The sequence below is a fragment of the Symsagittifera roscoffensis genome, chromosome 1 (genome assembly GCF_963678635.1).
Source record: "Symsagittifera roscoffensis chromosome 1, txSymRosc1.1, whole genome shotgun sequence".
In the NCBI taxonomy this organism is placed as follows: Eukaryota; Metazoa; Xenacoelomorpha; order Acoela; family Convolutidae; genus Symsagittifera; species Symsagittifera roscoffensis.
Window position 1 is genome coordinate 4,204,677 of NC_087062.1, and position 18,948 is coordinate 4,223,624.

At 39.4% G+C, this 18,948-nt stretch overlaps 2 protein-coding genes across 2 annotated transcripts in view; both read right to left on the bottom strand.

The window, feature by feature from the left end:
- LOC134857035 (UDP-N-acetylhexosamine pyrophosphorylase-like) overlaps positions 1 to 4,600 on the bottom strand; it is a 98,434-nt gene extending 93,834 nt beyond the window's left edge. The window contains exon 1 of the mRNA XM_063873366.1: positions 4,577 to 4,600. The gene's annotated coding sequence lies outside the window, so the exon portion shown is untranslated. The remainder of the gene's footprint in view (positions 1 to 4,576) is intronic.
- Positions 1 to 18,948, bottom strand: part of LOC134857034 (ATP-dependent RNA helicase DHX33-like) — a 51,711-nt gene that overhangs the window by 13,472 nt on the left and 19,291 nt on the right. Inside the window, exons 2-3 of the mRNA XM_063873365.1 lie at positions 9,669 to 9,894; positions 4,935 to 5,473 (exon numbers count right to left, since the gene is read on the bottom strand). Coding sequence (XP_063729435.1) covers positions 4,935 to 5,473; positions 9,669 to 9,888 — 759 coding nt within the window. The 5' untranslated portion in view covers positions 9,889 to 9,894. The remainder of the gene's footprint in view (positions 1 to 4,934; positions 5,474 to 9,668; positions 9,895 to 18,948) is intronic.

Below are 18,948 nucleotides of genomic sequence, written 5' to 3' on the forward strand. Positions count from 1 at the left end.
TTTTTTTTCTGATAACTCCAATGAAGTAATAATATGCACTCCTTAGACTTAAGAAAACAAATAGTTAGAAGATATATAAGAAGAGAGAGAGAGAGAGAGAGAGAGAGAGAGGGGACACTTTATTGTTTCAATATACTTATGCAGTTGCAGAACTGATTGTATAAGAATCTAGTGTACAATATTACGCAATGGTTATATAACATAACAAGAAAAAACATAAATTACTACGAGGTTGAATCAAATATTTGATTTAACAAAATAAATGTCCTTGGATACGGAAAGACTCTCCTTATTGGGTAACAGGGTGTCATCTTTTCCTATGATGAAATTTTTAATCAGAGTTTTTGTCAATGTGTACGGCAGTTTTCGATTTAACAAGGTTCGGATTATTGTGTTAAGGTTCCTGATTGATGTAAATAAGAAAGACTTACGAAGGAAATCAGTTTTACATGTTAAAGGGAACAGTAATGTTCCAGTTCGATGGTTATAGCGGAATTCAGAATTTGGGAATCTTATATGCGTGAAAGCTGGGGCATCGTTTCGGCATAACCTGTGAAGGTAGTGTGCTGATCGGTACTCGATAATATTCCGAGCAGTAGGAATTTTGTGCTGTTTCCTTAGAAGTGTAACGGAATCTCGTTTGCTTATATTCATTATTATCCTGATTCCCCATTTTATTTGTTTTTCGAGTTTCTCAATATTATCTTGCGTACATCCGTTTAAGAGCATGCATGGATAGTGCAAATGGCTCAGTACAAGAGTATTTAACAGGAGAATTCTAGTACGCAGAGGGATTTCGTCACGGATGCATTTTATCGTTTGGATTGCTGTAGCCATTTTTTGTAAAATTTTGTTAATTTCTTTGTCGAATGTTAAGCTTATGTCAATATTGACGCCGAGAAATTTAACTGTCTCTGTTAAATTAACTTGATAGTTTCCAACTTTCAATGAAAGATTTTCAGTTAGTTTCTTTTTCGACGGTGCAGAAAATACAATGAACTGAGTTTTGTCTACATTAATCATTAATCGATTTAAGTGAAAATACAAAAGAATTTTATTGAAATTGTTTTCAATGCTCTTTGTTGCTGTTTCGGGATCTGAATGAAAACTAAGCAGAGTCGTGTCGTCGGCATATTGTACTAACGTACATGATTTGTCTATTGTTTGTGGTAAGTCATTTACATACAAGTTGAACAGCAGTGGTCCTAGTACAGTACCTTGGGGAACACCTTGCTCTAATTTAAGCCAATCTGAGTGTTCGCCGTTTACTATTGTCAATTGCTGTCTGTTTTCTAGAAATGACTTAATAAGAGTTGTTGCTGACTGTTCAAAGCCAATGTGACTTAGTTTCCTTTCACGGACTGAATGAGAGAGTGAATCAAATGCTTTAGATAAATCAAGAAATGCAGCCGCTGCTATGTTATTTTTATCGAGATGGAATCTGATTTTTTCTGTTGTGTATAAAAGAGCATCATTAGTTGAATAACCTGGACGAAAGCCAAATTGTTTTGGATTTAGAATATTGGAATTTGCTAAGAATTCGTGAATTTGGGATGAAAAATTTTTTTCAAACAACTTCGATAGAGTGGGTGTAATAGAAATTGGACGATAATTTACTGGATCTGTCGAGTCGCCTTTTTTGAATATGGGAAAAACGTGTGCCTTTTTTAAGGTATATGGGAATACGGATTTCGAGATGCATTCATTGATAATCATCGTAAGAATTGGGTTTACAGTATTAATGCTGTCTTTTAGAGCCCAAGCAGGGATTTTGCTTGGTCCTAATGGCTTGTTTAAGGGAAGTAATAAAATTGCATCTTTCATTTCTTTGTGACTTATGAACCTGAATTGAAAGTGCCTATTTGTTTTGCTGTGTACACTGTACTCAGTTGGTACATCTATGGGAGGATCTGCGTTTTTGTATTCTCCTAATGTTGAGAACCTGTAGTTAAGGAAATTTGCTTTCTTCTTATTTTCAATTATAGTGTCGCCAAACGAATTCCGTAGATCACCTATTTGCGTTGACTGTTTGCGTGTTCCTGTTTCATGGTGTTCCTGATAGAGTTTATGAAATTCCATTGTTTTTTTGGACAGTCAAGCATTTTGAATTGAGCTGTTTTCTCTTTCTTGTATAAATGTTTTAGATGATTGTTGTATTTATTTCTTATTCGTTTATAGTTTTCAAAATTGGCATCTGTTCTTGATAATTGATATGCCTTTAGAAGATTTTCTTTTTCCTGTTTTAATGGTCTATTGACTGAGTTAAGTACTTTACCAGACAGCTGTAGCGGCGGTTTATTTCGGATATACTTCTGCTCTAGTGGTGCGTGAGCGTTTAGGGCATGCGAGAAAATATCTTCAAATTTTATTAACATTTTAGAGATATCGTTTTCTTGGTAGACGAGAAACCATGGACTCTGTTTAAGTTCCTCGCAGAACCTATTTTTACAATAATTGGTTTTATTGAAGCGAAAAGTTCGAATTGGAATGGCTTTTTCGAATCGTTTTAGTTTGCTAATACACATTGTTATTAAATGGTCCGTGTTTATAGGTGGTTCTGCTACAATAGTTTCTTTACAAAGAGATTTGGTTGCTATAATGTTATCTAAAATGGATTGGCTGTTTTTAGAGTTGTATGTCGGTATCGACTTATTGGTTATTGACAAATTGTATGGTTTAATAGAATCGCTGAGAAATTTAGCTTCATGTTTATTCAAGTAGTTAATATTGAAATCTCCCAAAATCGTAACATCTCGCGCTTCGGAGGCAGCGTAATCGATACCCTTTAGTGTATCTTCTATAAAAATTTCCTTGAATTGTTTGTGTGGATTGTAGGCAATAGCAATTATGTCTTTTTGATTTTTTTGAGATGATTGGGCTATATTCCACCCAGAGTCCTTCAAAATGGGAGGGACGTAGATAATTTAAATCTTCTCGAATCTTAGGGTTAAATTTTTTCGGAATAAGAAGAAGAGTACCACCACCTGCGTGTTGACCAGTGCATTTTTTGTTACGGTCGCATCTTAAAATTTCATGGGTTGTTTTGCAGAATGAATAAGTTTGATGATCGCATGTTTCGTCAAGCCAGGTTTCCGTAAGACCGATAATTGTGTTTGAGTCAACTATTTCTGACAAGTAACGCATTTCCATGTGTTTGTTCTTTATGCTTCTACAATTTAGAGTTATATATTTGAGGAAGTTGTGGTGTTCCTTTGCTTTGTTTGCCAGGATTTCATATGAAAGTGCGGGACCTGGATTGACTTCGATGTCCCCACATTGAAGAAGCAGGATTTCCAATATTCCAATCTGAAAGGTTAGTATCACAACTGCGCAATAGATGCCAGCTGTGAATCTAAAGTGGCGGTTAGACGTCATGTTTCTAGTTTTGAGTAGTGCGGTGCTGTTGGGTTCATTGTACTTAATGGGAATGCTAGTTAAAAGGGAGAAAATTAGGAGAGTCTTTAAAAGCCATTGGCTAAACATAAATTTGATAGATCCAGATCATTGGGTAATTGACTACTAAAACAGCATTAGTATGGATAGTATCTATTATGGCGTAAGTCATAATTACTACGATTGGTATTCATATAATTGTAGGTTTGATTGTTGCTGAAACCATGGCTCTCAAGACTCTTTGGGTGCTCGGGGCCCCACGAGACTTGGCTTGAACCAGGTTTCATACGATTCCTCTGAGGGTGCGCTGGGCCCCTAGAGTTGGAAGTATTCGGAGAAACAACTCGAGGTGATAAGCTGGATAATGGTAGCACCTTTTCCATGATTGCATTTTTTAAAGTACTAACAGAACGCATCAAATGTACTTCATCAAAGAAGATTGACTGATAGTCGTTTATGCTGACAATTTTATCGTATATAGGAACAATTTGATACTTTTTTTTCTTAAATTTATGAGCAATAAGGCTGTTGAATTCAGTTATACGTTTACCACTTACAGAATCGGGTCCCGATTTCACAGGCGGGACTTGGCATATATTGATTATTGTAGGTGAAAACTTTGTCTCAATTTCACTAATGGTGGCGCAAAAAGTTTCAAATATATCATCTACAGGTTTGTGTAGTTCCCTTGTGAGTGAATTGGTGCCGTCCTGGAAGGTTACTGATTTCAGCTCAGTATCGTCGTACTTTTTCACAACTGATTGTTTCTCGCTGCAAAATGACCCGCGGTAAGAATGAACGGCCACGTCTTTGAGCAGCTCCTTCGTGTCAAACTCCGCTAAAAAACTCGAACCAATAATCAAGTTTTGAGTATCAGTGGGGATTACTTTGGCAGCAAAATCAATAGGTGCTCTGAGTCCTTTTGCGTTTTGATTACTGTTTGGAGGATTACTGGATGTTGCTAGTACATTGACAAGGTTATATATTTGAACGTAGTACGTATCTTTTTGTTCGGGATTGAGTTTCGTGAAGTCGTCGGGCAGCATCAGAAGCATTGGTGTTGACATTGTGTGAAGCCAGGAAAATGCCAGGAATAATGGTGCTGTTGGTGTCAACGATAATATGCTGAAGTTAGTAGTCAGTGCCCAAAGAATGGCAACTAGTGTTTCATCACTCTCTGAAACTATTTAATAAGTTTATCACAACAATTAGGCTATAAAGAAGGGAGTCTTGGAAATGTCGGAGGCTTGATTACAAGTAGGTAGGCTGTGAAAACGAGCAAAATGGTTTGAAAAACAATTCTTGTACTTTCGGGACAGAGTTAGGACTCAATATTAGGCGAAGTCTCGAAAAACAATTGCTCAAAAAATGATGTCTTAGTAGACTTTTTGGATATTTTAGGATGAATCGACCAAATATTGAGGTCATAGAATAGTACCAAAGAGGGCAGAGATCAAACAGACCTATTTTTTACTTTCTATAACACGATAGAGATGCAAAAAAAGCTGTTCAGCTTCACAAGATACAACCCTCAAATTTACCTTCGATACTTCTCGCAACGTTCGCACGGCACTTTCGATTTCCTCCTCGCCGGTCAAGAACACCAAAATATCTCCATCGTTCGGATTAGCTCTGTGAACTTGCACGACTGCCACCATCGTCCTCCAAAGATAGTCCTGTTCAACTTTGGCCTCTTCTTCAGAAATGTTATACGTAGTTACCGGATGCAATCTGCCGTGAACGTATAAAATAGGCGCCTCGTCAAAATATGAAGAAAAAAGATCGACCGATAACGTAGCTGACATCACTATTACCTTCAGTACCATGCTTGAACTGTAGCCAAATGATTTCCGCTTTTGTTGTGCTTTTTTAACAACGCCTAATAAAATATCGGTTTGAAGAGAACGCTCATGAGCCTCGTCGATGATTATGACTGAATATCGTTTAAGTAAAGGGTCTGACATTGCCTCACGCAGAATAATACCATCAGTCGCGTATTTGATTTTCGTATGCTGACTTGTGACATCTTCGAAACGGACTGAGTAGCCAACTAGCTCGCCCAATTTGGTCTGTAGTTCCCCTAAAACGATGAAAACGTTTTGATGGAATAGTTAATTTCCTCAAACAACAATAAATTTCTGGTGAGATCAGGCGTATTGACAACGCAATTTTACACACAGGCGAAGCAGAGCTTCGAATCACTAGCAAAAAATAACGTAACATGGCAGCTAGTCGAAACAAAACTGACATGAAAGCCATGGAGTCGAAAAAAAAGAGAAAAAATCCGGAAAAAACATCAACCATACATTTGTCTCGAAATAAATTTGATTTGACGAAAATGTGTCAATTACAAGAAAAAAATTTTAGCAGCGTTAATTAAGCGTCAATACAAAACTTAGCTGCCGGTGACAAAGCAATTAAAATAAACTAGCGCGTCAATCGCACCTCCGGTGCTACAAAACCATTCTTCAGAAAACTGACAAACCATAATTCTCAAAAAATGAAAGAATTGAGCACTCATACTTGAACACCAGATTTCCAACCCCTGAATGTATCCTGACAGCACCTCACTATAGGGTTGAGAAATTCAAGTTCGGTAAAGTTTTTTTCTCTAAATTTTTTTGGGAAAAAAAGGAAAAATTATTTGAAAAGCCATATCTCAAAAACCAAACAGATTTGAGCAGTCAAACTTTGACGCTAGATTTGCAGCCTTTGAAGATACCCTGATAGCACCCCACTATAGGGTTGAGAATTTCAAGTTTGGTTAGTTTTTTTATATCTAAGTTTTTTGAAAAAAAAAAATGAAAAAATTTTAAAAAACGCCGTATCTCGAAAACTATAAGGATTTGAGCAGTCATACTTGGACGCTAGATTTTTGCAACTCAGGAGTGTACGCCGATAGGACCCCACTATAGGGTTGAGAAAACCAAGTTCGGTTAGTTTTTTTATATCTAAGTTTTTTGAAAAAAAAAACGAAAATATCATAAAAAACGCCATATCTCGAAAACCATAAGGATTTGAGCAGTCATATTTGGACGCTAGATTTGTAATTCTTGAGGCTACACTGATAGCACCCCGATTTAGGGTTGAGAAATTCTAATTCGGCTAGTTTCTTTTTATATCTGAGTTTTTTGGAAAAAAAAATCATTAAAAAAAAATTCATTAAATCATTTTAAAAAATCATAAAAAACGCTATATCTCAAAAACCATACAGATTTGAGCAGTCGTACTTTGACGCTAGATTTACAGCTCTTGAGCGTACTCCGATAGGGCCCCCATATAGGGGGTTGAGAAAATCGAAAATCAAATTTTTTTATATCTTAGTTTTTTGAGAATAAAATGAAAAATCATAAAAAGGCCATATCTCGAAAACCATAAAGATTTGAGTAGTCATACTTGAACGCTAGATTTGTAGCCATCGAGTGTGACCCGATAGCACCCCACTATACGGTTGAGAGATTCAAGTTCGGTTAGCTTTTTTATATCTAATTTTTTTGAAAAAAAAACGAAAAAATCATAAAAAACGCCATATCTCGAAAACCATGGGGATCTGAGCAGTCGTACCTGGACGCTAGATTTGGAGCCCTTTAGTGTACCCCGATAGGACCCCATTATATGGTTGAGAAAATCAAGTTCGGTTAAATTTTTTAAATCTAAGTTTTTTGAAGAAAAAAAAAGAATGAAAAAACATAAAAAATGCCATATCTCAAAAACCATGGGGATCTGAGCAGTCATACTTGGACGCTAGATTTGCAGTCCTCAAAATCACCCCGATAGCACCCCAGTTAAGGGTTGAGAAATTTAAGTTCGATTAGTTTTTTTATATCTAAGTTTTTTGAAAAAATAAAGTAAAAAAAATAGCAAAGACTCCATATCTCGAAAACCAAAAAGATTTGAGCAGTCATACTTGGACGCTAGATTCGCAGCCCTCGTGTGTACCCCGATAGCCTCTCACTATAGGGTTGAGAGATTCAAGTTCGGTTAGTTTTTTTATATCTAACTTTTTTGGAAAAAAAATAATAGAAAAAATCATAAAATCATAAGAAAAATCATAAAAAACGCTATATCTCGAAAACCCTACAGATTTGAGCAGTCATACTTTGACGCTAGATTTGCAGCTCTTGAGCGTACTCCGATAGATCCCCAATATAGGGGGTTGAGAAAATCGAAAATCAAGTTCGGTAAAATTTTTTATATCTAAGTTTTTTGAGAATAAAATGAAAAATCATAAAAAGACCATATCTCGAAAACCATAAGAATTTGAGCAGTTATACTTGGACGCTAGATTTGTAGCCATCGAGTGTACCCCGATAGCACCCCACTATAGGGTTGAGAAGCTCAAGTTCGATTAGCTTTTTTATATCTAAATTTTTTGAAGAAAAAAAAAAGAATGAAAAATCTTAAAAAACGCCATATCTCGAAAATCATAATGATTTGAGCAGTCATACTTGGACGCTAGATCTGTAGCCATCGAGTGTACCCCGATAGCCTCCCACTATAGGGTTGAAAAATTCAAGTTCGGTTAGTTTTTTATATCTAATTTTTTTGAAAAAAAAAAAAGAAATTTTTTTTTAAAAAAGGCCATATCTCGAAAACTATGATGATTTGAGCAGTCATACTTGGACGCTAGATTCGCAGCCCTCGAGGGTACCCGATAATACCCCACTATAGGGTTGAGAGATTCGAGTTCGTTTAATTTTTTTTATATCTAAGTTTTTTGAAAAAAAAATGAAAAACTCTTAAAAAACGCCATATCTCGATAAACCATAAGGATTTGAGCAGTCGTACCTGTACGCTAGATTTGGAGCCCTTGAGTGTACCCCGATAGGACCCCACTATAGGGTTGAGAAAATCAAGTTCGGTTAAATTTTTTATATCTAATTTTTTTGAAAGAAAAAGAATGAAAAATCATAAAAAATGCCATATCTCGAAAACCATAAGGATTTGAGCAGTCATACTTGGACGCCAGATTTGCAGTCCTTGAGTGTACCCTGATAGCACCCCACTATGGGGTTGCGAAATTCAAAATTATGTAAGTAATCTGTGAAAGAAAAACTGTGATAGTTATACGTTGCGCATAAAGGAAAAAATGTAAAGAGTTTTGAAGCATTCGAGCTCCATCAGAATCGAAAGGCTGACTTGAGTAAACTTTTCAACCCTTGCATGTTTTGGCCTTTTATTAGACCAGCATAAGGACTTCTTAAACCTCTGCTAAATGAAATGTTTTGAGCGTTTTAATATACGATATAGCTTAAACGTGCAAAAAACACTTTCGTTAAACATGCAAAAAATAATACGTTGAAAAGTTTAAACATGAAAAGATAGAGTTTTCTTAAACATGTCAACATAGGGACTTCTTAAACATGTGTCACATGAAACGCCAATTAAATAATAGATAGATAGATAGAAGATAGATAGATAGATAGATAGATGAGCAGTCGCCCGTTGAGCCGCAAAAATAGTCAACAAAATTCGGCTATAAAAATTTTGAACATGGAGGCGAAGTGGAACTTCGCATCACTTTCAATACAACGAAAGCCTAGCATTGCAAGCTACCAAACATACAGAGCAAAAAAAATAAATTAAGACGAAAAAGGAATTACTTTGGAAAAATGCAATCTCAGAAAACGGATGAGAAACAACCACTAGCACTAACCAAACTTTTAGCATTTTCCGAGCAATTACTAAACCAACAACACATCGGAGGAAACTATCAGCCAGCGCAGAGAAATATCAATCACAAAGATTGTTTTATCAGGAACATTAGCCAACAGAATGATAAAAATATGTCATGAAAATACTGAAACAGAAGAATTTTCATTTTTCGACAAAAACAATACATTACACTAATACGCTCTTTGAATTACAAAGATATTTGATGATTGGATTTTTTTTCCAGGAAGCTAACTCAATTAAACCTGGGTCAATCGAGTTTTTCTATTCCGCCGGATAGCCTTTAAGTTAAAGCAACTTTCATTCATCAACTAAAATCATTCACGTAAGAACCTAAGCCATTGTGGACAATTTGCCCTTTCGTATTTGGAAAGCTAAATTCGCCTTCCTTTAAGCAAACGCAATTGAATTCAACAAATTTCGCACAATTTGCCCTTTCGTAGAATTTGCCCTTTCGTATTTGGAAAGCTAAATTCGCCTTCCTTTAAGCAAACGCATTTGAATTGAACAAAAACTAAATCAAAAATCAATGTGAACGTGGCAATTTTTACTACGCTCTGCTTCCCTGTGTTCACTGAAACTTAAGAAGCAAAAGACCTCACCAGCCATAAAAGTTGCCACAGTGATTGCTGCGACTCTCCTAGGCTGTGTGCATAAAATACAGCCACTAGATCCGATTCCCGCTTCGTAGAGAAACTCGGGAATACGAGTTGTTTTTCCACTTGCAGTTTCTCCGATCACTACACATGTTGGGGACTTTGAAAAGTACTTCAGAAGCTCATCCTTCGCGGAGAAAATTGGCAGTTGACTACTATGAGGCATTAGTGTCTGAAACCAATCACTTGTCGAGTTAGCAGAAAATTGAAACAACACAGGCGAAACAGAGCTAGAGAAAATTGAAAGATCCTTACGAAAAGCAGTTGAGCCGAAGATCTGTACCCTCTATGAGCTTTGGAAATGCTATAAAGAAGGCAAGTTTTCTGCGGTACTAAGCAGACAAAAAAGCAGATAAAACAATCTTAACTAGCGTGTAACGCACCCCCGGTGCTTCGAAACTTAACAACTCACAGAAAAACCGCATACAATGGAAATAAGAACTGCATCCTTCGTGTGTACTCTGACAGTACCCAACTAAAAGGTTGGTAATTTCAATTTTTGTAAAGTTTTTTTTATTTCAAAATTTGGAAAACCATAAATTTTTGTGAATTTTTTTAATATCTAAGTTCTTTGAAAAACTTTAAAAAGACATGAAAAATCTCACATCTCGTAAAACAAAAGCAATTGAGCAGTCACATTTGGAGGCAAAATTTGCAATCCTTGGGAGTTCTCTGACAGCGCACCCTTACAGGGTTGGTAACTTCAAACTTTATTAATTAATATATATTTTGAGTTTACTGAAATTTCATGAAAAACTGCAAAAATTGTCGTTCTCGTACGCAATGATTTAGGCATTCATAAGTGGAGGCCAAACTCGCAACCCCTGGAGAAATCCTGTCACCATCTAACAATTTAGTGTCTTATTTCCATTTCGAAGAAAAAAACACTGAACTCAAACTGGAAAATCGAAAACAAACTCTGACCCATTGTAATAAAGATAGATAGAAAAGACTTAAATTACTCTTACGAGGTAAATCACAGTCGCGTTAATTTAGAGGGTTCACGTATACAAAATAAAAACCTTGAGCAAGTTGTCATTGAAAATTGTTCAACAAGGGTGAGGGCATAGCAGCGTATGCGGGACTTGAATACCGCAGGTTCTTCCAGAATTGATATGCCAGTCTCTTTGACTAGAGCGTTTGCAAGGAGGGGTGCTCGAACTACAAATTGCTCATCCGTCTTCTTAATTCTCGTTGAGGGAACCTCAAATAGGTGGAGGTTTCTGGATCTCAGAGAGTAGGTGGAATTTCTCTGAAGAGATATCCGTTTAGATGCGTCATAGTCTACATGGCCACGCGTAAGTTTGTCGAGGAGGTCTGAAACCTGATGCTGGAAAGACACAGGTAAAAAGGACAAACTCTTAAACTCTTTAAACGAGACGTGTATCCCGAATGGTTTGAAATCCATCTGGTAGCCCTCTTTTGGAACATTTCTAGCTTTCTGAACATGTCTAGATTCGGCAGCCATACAGGAGAGCTGTACATCAAACTGGAAAGGAAATACGATCTATATATTTGTAGTTTGGTCTGCAATGGCAGGGAAGAAGGGAGTTCTCGCTTTAACTGGATGAACATGTGGTTCATATGTTGAAGGCGATTTCGTAGAAGACATTCCCAGCACAGACCAGATGTTATACTGACACCAAGATCTCGGGTATTCAATCAGCATTATGAGAGAGAGAGAGAGAAAAAGTTTAATTGAAACACCTCAAATGAGATAAATGAGTTTTAAAGTAAAACCATAATGTTCACTGTCTATGAAGGGTTTTCACCAACCGCGTTCTAGTTTGTAGATCCTTGAGATACGAGCAGTTGTCTAGCAGGTGGTTGTAGTTATCAGCTGGAGAGTCACAATATTTACAATCACATGAGCAGTCCGGTTTGTAGCAGCGTTCAGTCTTACATGAATGAATGATATCAAGAGCGCATTAAGGTTATAATGTTCTTGCGAAAGCTTTTTCTTCCAGGATGTGGACGTCTTCGGTCTGGAAATCCTTTCTGAAGGTCTTCAATAGGTTGGCTGGTTTCTGTCCTTTTCCTTTTCGTTTGGGTAGAGTTTGCACGTGTTCGTAGATTTGCTTGATGGTCGTGTCTCGTCGTAATACGTGTCCCAGGTGCTTGCGTCTTCGCTCAGTCACAAATTCTGAAAGAGGTACAGTTCTCGTTACCTCGTACAACACATCATTCGAAATGATTTTCGGGTAATGAATGTTCAGTACCCTTCTCAGGTGTTTTCTGTGAAGAATATCAAGTTTATCGTTCGTGTCCTTGTTAGCATGCCAGGTTGAGCAGTTGTAGGTTAGTATGGACCGTACATACGTCGTGTAAATACTTACCTTGTTACATACTTTCACATACGGATTTTTCCAGATTTTTTGGTATTTGCTCAGGGCAATGGTAGCTAGTTGATTGCGTCGTTTGATATCTGCTTGGTCATCTAAAATAGAGCCAAGTTTTTTGGTGTTGGAGAGGTCTGCTGTTTTGGCTAAGATCGTCACTTCCGTCTTGTCGTTGTTGAGTTTAAGCTTGTATTTCTCAAAGGTCTTTTCCGTGACATCAAGTAGTTCTTCTTTGCTGATGTCCTTCACAGTGATGAAATCGACATCGTCTGCATATTCCATTAGCAGCGGCAGGACTGGAGATTGAAGGCAGTATGTGTGATCTAACTGTGTACCTTTTCTACTTCCGTCGACTTCTTTTATCGCTTTGTCGAGATAGTAGGTGAAGAGTTTCGGGGAAATAGAGTCTCCTTGGGGGACCCCGATGTTTGTGGTAAAGATGGCACCAATTTCTTTACCAATTTTTACTGCGAGAGTAGTTTCGGTAAACAATAGCTTCACGAGGTTTAAGGTTCCCTCGTCTTGTATCTCATCACCGAGCATCGTCAGCAAACGGTTACGGTCCACAGTATCATAGGCTTTCGACATGTCAATGCCTATTATGGTGGGATCAAATTCGCGTTCAATACTGGCGGCTAGGAGGATTTTGTGCGCCAGAACTACATCGCTGGTGCTCTTGTCTTTACAGTAGGCATGTTGGGATCTGTCTGTTGCCTCATCAAGCTCTGGTCCAATCCTTTGCAGAAGGATGAGGGATAACAGTTTCCGCCAAGCTGAGAGTAGTATAATCGGTCTGTAACTTGATGCTACTGCGGTATTTTTTGATGGTTTGAGTATTGGTGCAATGATGCGGTGGACAAAGGATGGATCTTTGTTGGCGATGAGTTCATTGAGGTGTTCTGTGATGGCGTTGTCGTCCATGCTTTTGATGTCTTCAGCGGTAACTCCATCAGCTCCTGGCGCTTTTTTGTTTTGGAGTTTGTGCTTGTTCGTTTTCACTTCATCTGCCGATATGGGTGTGATAACTCCTGCGATATGGCTTTGGTTGCGGCCTCGTTCGTCACAGTTGAAGGTGTTACGAAAATGCTTTGTCATGTCGATCATGCTTGGCATTTTCGATGACAGTTTGCGTTTTTTGAACAGCTTTTTGATGGCTAGCGCTGTTTGTGCACTGTCCTTCGCTTTGTTGATCTGCTCTGATTCATCCAGAAGAGCTTCAACAGCGATTTCTGCATTTCTCCGCTTGATTTGGTTGAGTAGTTGTTGTCTTTCTTTCTTCCATGTGTTAATGTTGTGTGGATTGGTCGATTGGAATATTTTTTCTCTCAATTCCTTCTGTCGTTTGGAGAGGCTTTCCAAGACTGTATCCACTGTCTTCGGTTTTCTTTTCTTCTGCTTTCCTGTCTCATAATCAAGTTTGTACAGCATCCGTGTGACAACCAGTCTGTGGTCGGTATCTACTTGATTGTTGATGTAACTTCTGGCATTGGTTAATGAGCTTTTCCTGTTCTTTTGCACGAGAATGAAATCGATTTGGTTGAAGATTCTGATGTTGATGCTTTTCGCTTCGAAAGTAGTGACGTGGCAGGCTTTATGCTTGAAAAAGGTGTTACTTGCTATCATTCCTTCGCTTAGCATAAAGGTGTGCATTTGATCCCCATTCTCATTTCGTTTCCCTCTTGAATGTGAACCAATGCATGAATCGCCTGTGTCATGCTTTCCCAATTTGGCGTTGAAATCACCAAGTACCACACGATCGCAGCCTTTGAACTGTTTTACAGTATTTCGGAGATCTCTGTAGAATGCTTCGCCTTCTTCGGGGTTTTTGACTATTCTTCCCATGTGTGGTGCGTAGAAGTTGATGATGATTAATTTGGATTGCTTTTTCTGTATTCGGGAAATTTTGATGCCATTCGGTGTTGGTCTGGCTTTGAATTTGGTTTTACAAACCGCGTTATGTAGGCCGTTGTTATAGTAGCTGGTTATGGCTCTGCGCGTTTGCCCAGTTGATTTTTCGATGTTCAGAAGTCGTTCTCAAAAATGTGATGTAGCAGTCGGCTAGTAGACGCATATGTGCCAGTCGGTCATATTCGGAAGTTTGACCTTGAGAGAAGCAAAAAACACTTGATTTTGGAGTGAAATTTAGTTTTTCAAAATTTCGAATGGAACCTGTCATGCACGATTTTCTCGCGATAACTGAAAATCAGAAAAGAGAAGTCAGAACGTTCGAGTAAAAAACGCGGGAAAGTTGCAAGAGAAATCGGTAGGAAATTGCTATTCGCAATTTCCATCATAGTGAACAAGAGTAGAGCTGTCCCATCTGAAATAGAGGACAGAGTATTCCCGAGAGAACGATTATTTGAGCTGGACCAGAGTGAACCTTCGACGGAAAGGTGGACAACTTGAGTGTCCCAATGGTTCACGAGAAACTATATCCTAGAGTTAAGACTTGTCCTCGTTATTGAAACTGATAAACATTAAAACTCATTTAGTTACATTATTTAATTCTTGAGTTAATTACCGACTGAAGTACTTCCCCTTCTTGAGTGTGCTACAATGTGAGTACTAATTTAAAATTCTAGAGTGTGTTTTATAATTGTTATGTTGAGGTAAGGCGAGTTTTAGGTTGATCCATCTGAAATGGATCAAAGTTCCACTGTCTAATAAAAAGTGACTTAACGGATTGTTCCAACCCGGTTTTTAACGGCGTTCATGTATTTTGGGTATCTAGAGACCTAAGTATGGGGACGTTTCTAATTCTAGAGTGGGGGGATATTTTAGTAGTAGCCTTTAAGCTGTAACGGGTCGTAGTCTCATGTCACAAACGAACCGAACTGGCTCCGACCGTTCTTGAGGTAGAAAAACACAAGAGATGGTGTCCCTGACCCTTGAGCCAGTGGTTATAGGGCCTATTTTTCTTAAGCCTCATGTGTGACTGCAGTAGACGAATGTTACATAGTGTTTTTATGGCGCTCCTGGGTGTTTACGACATCAAGACTACGGAGTCGAACCCACTTGGGACAGCTTCGGGCTGAATGCCCATTCTAGAGTACCGGCGGTACGGTTCGACAGGAACGTGCAAACCTTCCGGTTGTACCGTGATAGCTTTTTAAGAAAACTCAAGAAAACTTCCTGGTACGCTCTCCGAACGAGGCTTAGCTAACCGAGTAAAGGGGGGCAACTAGGGGGACAAAAACACGAGCAAAAAGACAAAAAGCGAAACAAAAACCATAAAACGAAAAAAGACAGTGACTTTGACACCAGATTAGTTGGATCAAACCTTTATATTAATTAAATAGTATACCCATACTGTTTTACAAGTTCGATCGTTTCGATCAACCTAGCAATTTAACCCAGTAACCTCAATAAAGAGCCCGAGTGTGGGGCGTTGTCAAGGGTTTTTAGATAGCTTGGAACTTAGCTGGACAACAAGGAGACTTGACTGGAAGAGGTGACCAGCCGAGTGGGAAAGTGGTTCAGGAGCACTTGAGCTGAACCAATAGGAGACTTGACTGGAAGAGGTGACCAGCCGAGTGGGAAAGTGGTTCAGGAGCACTTGAGCTGAACCAATAGGAGACTGGACTGGAACAGGTGACCAGTCGAGTGGGAAAGCAGCCAAGAAGGATTTGGCAATTCTCGAGTTCTCAAGTTGGGCAGAACGGGTATCGTTAAAATCCACATTACATTATAGGAGATAAGTGTAAAATAGGATAAGCGACATCCCCCGGTTTTGAGGAACGTTTTTACTTGAGCAGGCCTGGAGACAGGTCTACGGTTTTCTCTTGAGAGGTTTAGCACCCGGCGCTTAAGGTGATTTTAGGCTTAAGAAGGGGGGCTAAAAAGGGGGGAGGTTAGAAGGGGGGCTGGTTAAGTTAGAGGTTGGCGGTTGTAAATTGTAAAGAGGGGGAAATTAGAGTAACTAACTAGTCGACATCGTTGACTTAGTTACATTAGACATTAACACGCGTTGGTAATATTAGGTGGATATCGAAATTTGAACTCGAGTTAAGGAAGGTACCCTGGTCGGATTGGTAGGGGGGAAGGGACATAGACAGTTTTTGTAATACCTTATAAGATCGCTAGCAGGGGGGAAGGAAACGCGTGGCAATTAGGTACCAGACATTTTTTTCGATAGAAGGTAGACATTTGTCACCTTTGAATTTTAGGTGGGCTCATCTTTCTGTTTTTATTACTTTTTCTTGCTTAGATTTTTGTTGCATTTTGGTGAGGATTTGTGTTAAAATTTTGTACGAACAGGTGATCACAAGATACCTGCGCACAGGTTTTGTTCTCAAGTTACTTGGAACATTGAAATAGAGGTAGCCAAAAAGAGAAATAAGAAAAAGGGGGGTCAGCATTTGGCTTTTAAGAGAGGATTTTGGGAAAATTTAACTACAGCTTGAGTGGTGGTACAAGGTACGGCGAATCAATAAGTCCCCATAACGAAGAGGAAAGAAGTCCCACCACCCAGACACTTGTCAACAGTCTTGGGACAGTGCCGAAGAAGTCTTAGGACAGAGCAGTCTGGGGACAGTCTTGGGACAGTACAGTCTTGGGACAGTGGTCTTGGGACAGGGTCTTGGGACAAGGTCTTGGGACAGGGTCTTGGGACAGGGTCTTGGGACAAGGTCTTGGGACAGGGTCTTGGGACAAGGTCTTGGGACGGGGTCTTGGGACAAGGTCTTGGGACAAGGGTCTTGGGACAGGGTCTTGGGACAGGGTCTTGGGACAAGGTCTTGGGACAGGGTCTTGGGACAAGGTCTTGGGACAGGGTCTTGGGACAAGGTCTTGGGACAAGGTCTTGGGACGAGGGTCTTGGGACAGGGTCTTGGGACAGGGTCTTGGGACAGAGTCTTGGGACAAGGGTCTTGGGACAAGGATCTTGGGACAGGGTCTTGGGACGGGAGTCTTGGGACAGTAGTCTTGGGACACTAGTCTTGGGACAGTAGTCTTGGGACACTAGTCTTGGGACACTAGTCTTGGGACAGTAGTCTTGGGACACTAGTCTTGGGACACTAGTCTTGGGACAGTAGTCTTGGGACACTGGCCTTGGGACAGTAGTCTTGGACAAGAGTCTTGGGACACTGCCGGAAAGTACTGGGACGGTACCGAACAGTCTTGGGACAGGAGAAAGAAGCCTGGGACGGTACAAAGAAGAGTAGGGACGGCAATTGGAAGTCTTGGGACAGTATAAAAATTGAAGTAAAATTACAAGAAGTGTTTTAAGACAGAATTAAGATAGAACAAGACTAATTGGAACCAGGTACGGTTGAGACCACAAATAAGGAAAGTTTCTCGAAAAGTTAATAAAGAGAACTGAAACAAGGTTTTCACCACGTTGTATATTTTTTTTTATTTTAAGAAATTTTTTTTTCTCGAAAGATTTTATTCTTAGAATAGGATTGTGTATATAGTAAAATTGTAAATAAGAACAATTGTAAATAGAAATAATGAGGCGGAGCAGGGTACCGGTAGCTGAAAAAAGACCTACCGAAGCAAAGTATAATTCGTCGCTACGCAAAACAACATCAATGGGCCCAAAGATAACAAAGAAGAACTTTTCAGTTAACATGGTCAGCACAAGGAGTACAACGGAGAGAGCAAGAGAGGGCATGGAAGGGGAACGAGTAGAACCCACCATCGAGATTGATCTAGAGACACCTGATCAAAGTGTTGATGAAACAAGGAAAATAGCGACGGAGTCAACTCCAATGCCCAATGCAGAAGAACCAAACTCGAAACCCATAGAATTCTCACCAATAGACAACGTGGAAGATGCAATAGGCAACACCGAAGAAACGGTGAAAGAAGACTCTCAAGTAAAAAAGACATCTTTTACAGAAAGGTTGGCGATGATGGTCGGAATAAAAACGAAAGAGAACGTGACTGAAGAACCGAAAGCTGAAAGAGCACGAACATTTGGAACAGTAAGCACGAAGACGACAGAAGCCAATCCGAGAGAGGAACAAACTAGAGCAGAAGCGACGGCCGAAGAAAGACCGACGGCTGACCATGAAGAGGCTACTCTTGAGCTAGGTGACTTGATGGCGAAACTGAATCAGATCGACAAAAAGCTGAAGCACAGCGAAGAGGACAGAGAAGTGATAAGAAAAGAATTAAGATACAACAAAAACGAGTATCTGGATAGTTATTTTAACCTGGCCAAGGCAACAGAAGAGAGACTCAAGGAGATGTCAGATAATGTAGAAACTACCAATGAAGAACGAGATAAGAACATCAAAAAAGATTTGCAACAGTTAAAAAACCGATATGATGATGTCAGCAGCCAATTAGGTAGCCTGGAAAAGAGAATGGACACAATGAGCAAAAATCAGGCCGAGAGTTTGTGTGCAATACAGGCGAAATTGGATGCAATCTTGAGTAATTCTACCTCACAAGAAAGACCGGCAGCGGATCGCACGCAAGGCACCAGAGTTGACTTTGTGGAACCACAAAGGAACAAACGGCAATCGACACCGTTGCCGTTAACCCGGGATACGGTGGGCATAGCACCAACAGCTGCTAAAACAATCATGAAGAATGGAATGTCAAGTACAACGACTGGTCCGGGGGACTCAACAGCTAACAGCAACGCAGGTCCGGATGCTATGACATGGGCAAACACTTGGGAGATGATGAACAGGACTCTAGAGGCCTTCGCCACGAGGAACACTAACTCGAGCGATAGGAGAGATGGGAAATCAAGAAAAACATTCAAGAAGCCAAAAGAATTCAAAGACGACTCAGATGGATGCATTGACACATGGGTGGAAGTGATGAGATTACATCTAGAGCAAGACAACTTGAACGATGAAAGACAAGCATGCACAGCCATACTCAGCAATTTAGAAGGCACAGCATTAAAATGCGTGGTTGCGAAGAAAGAA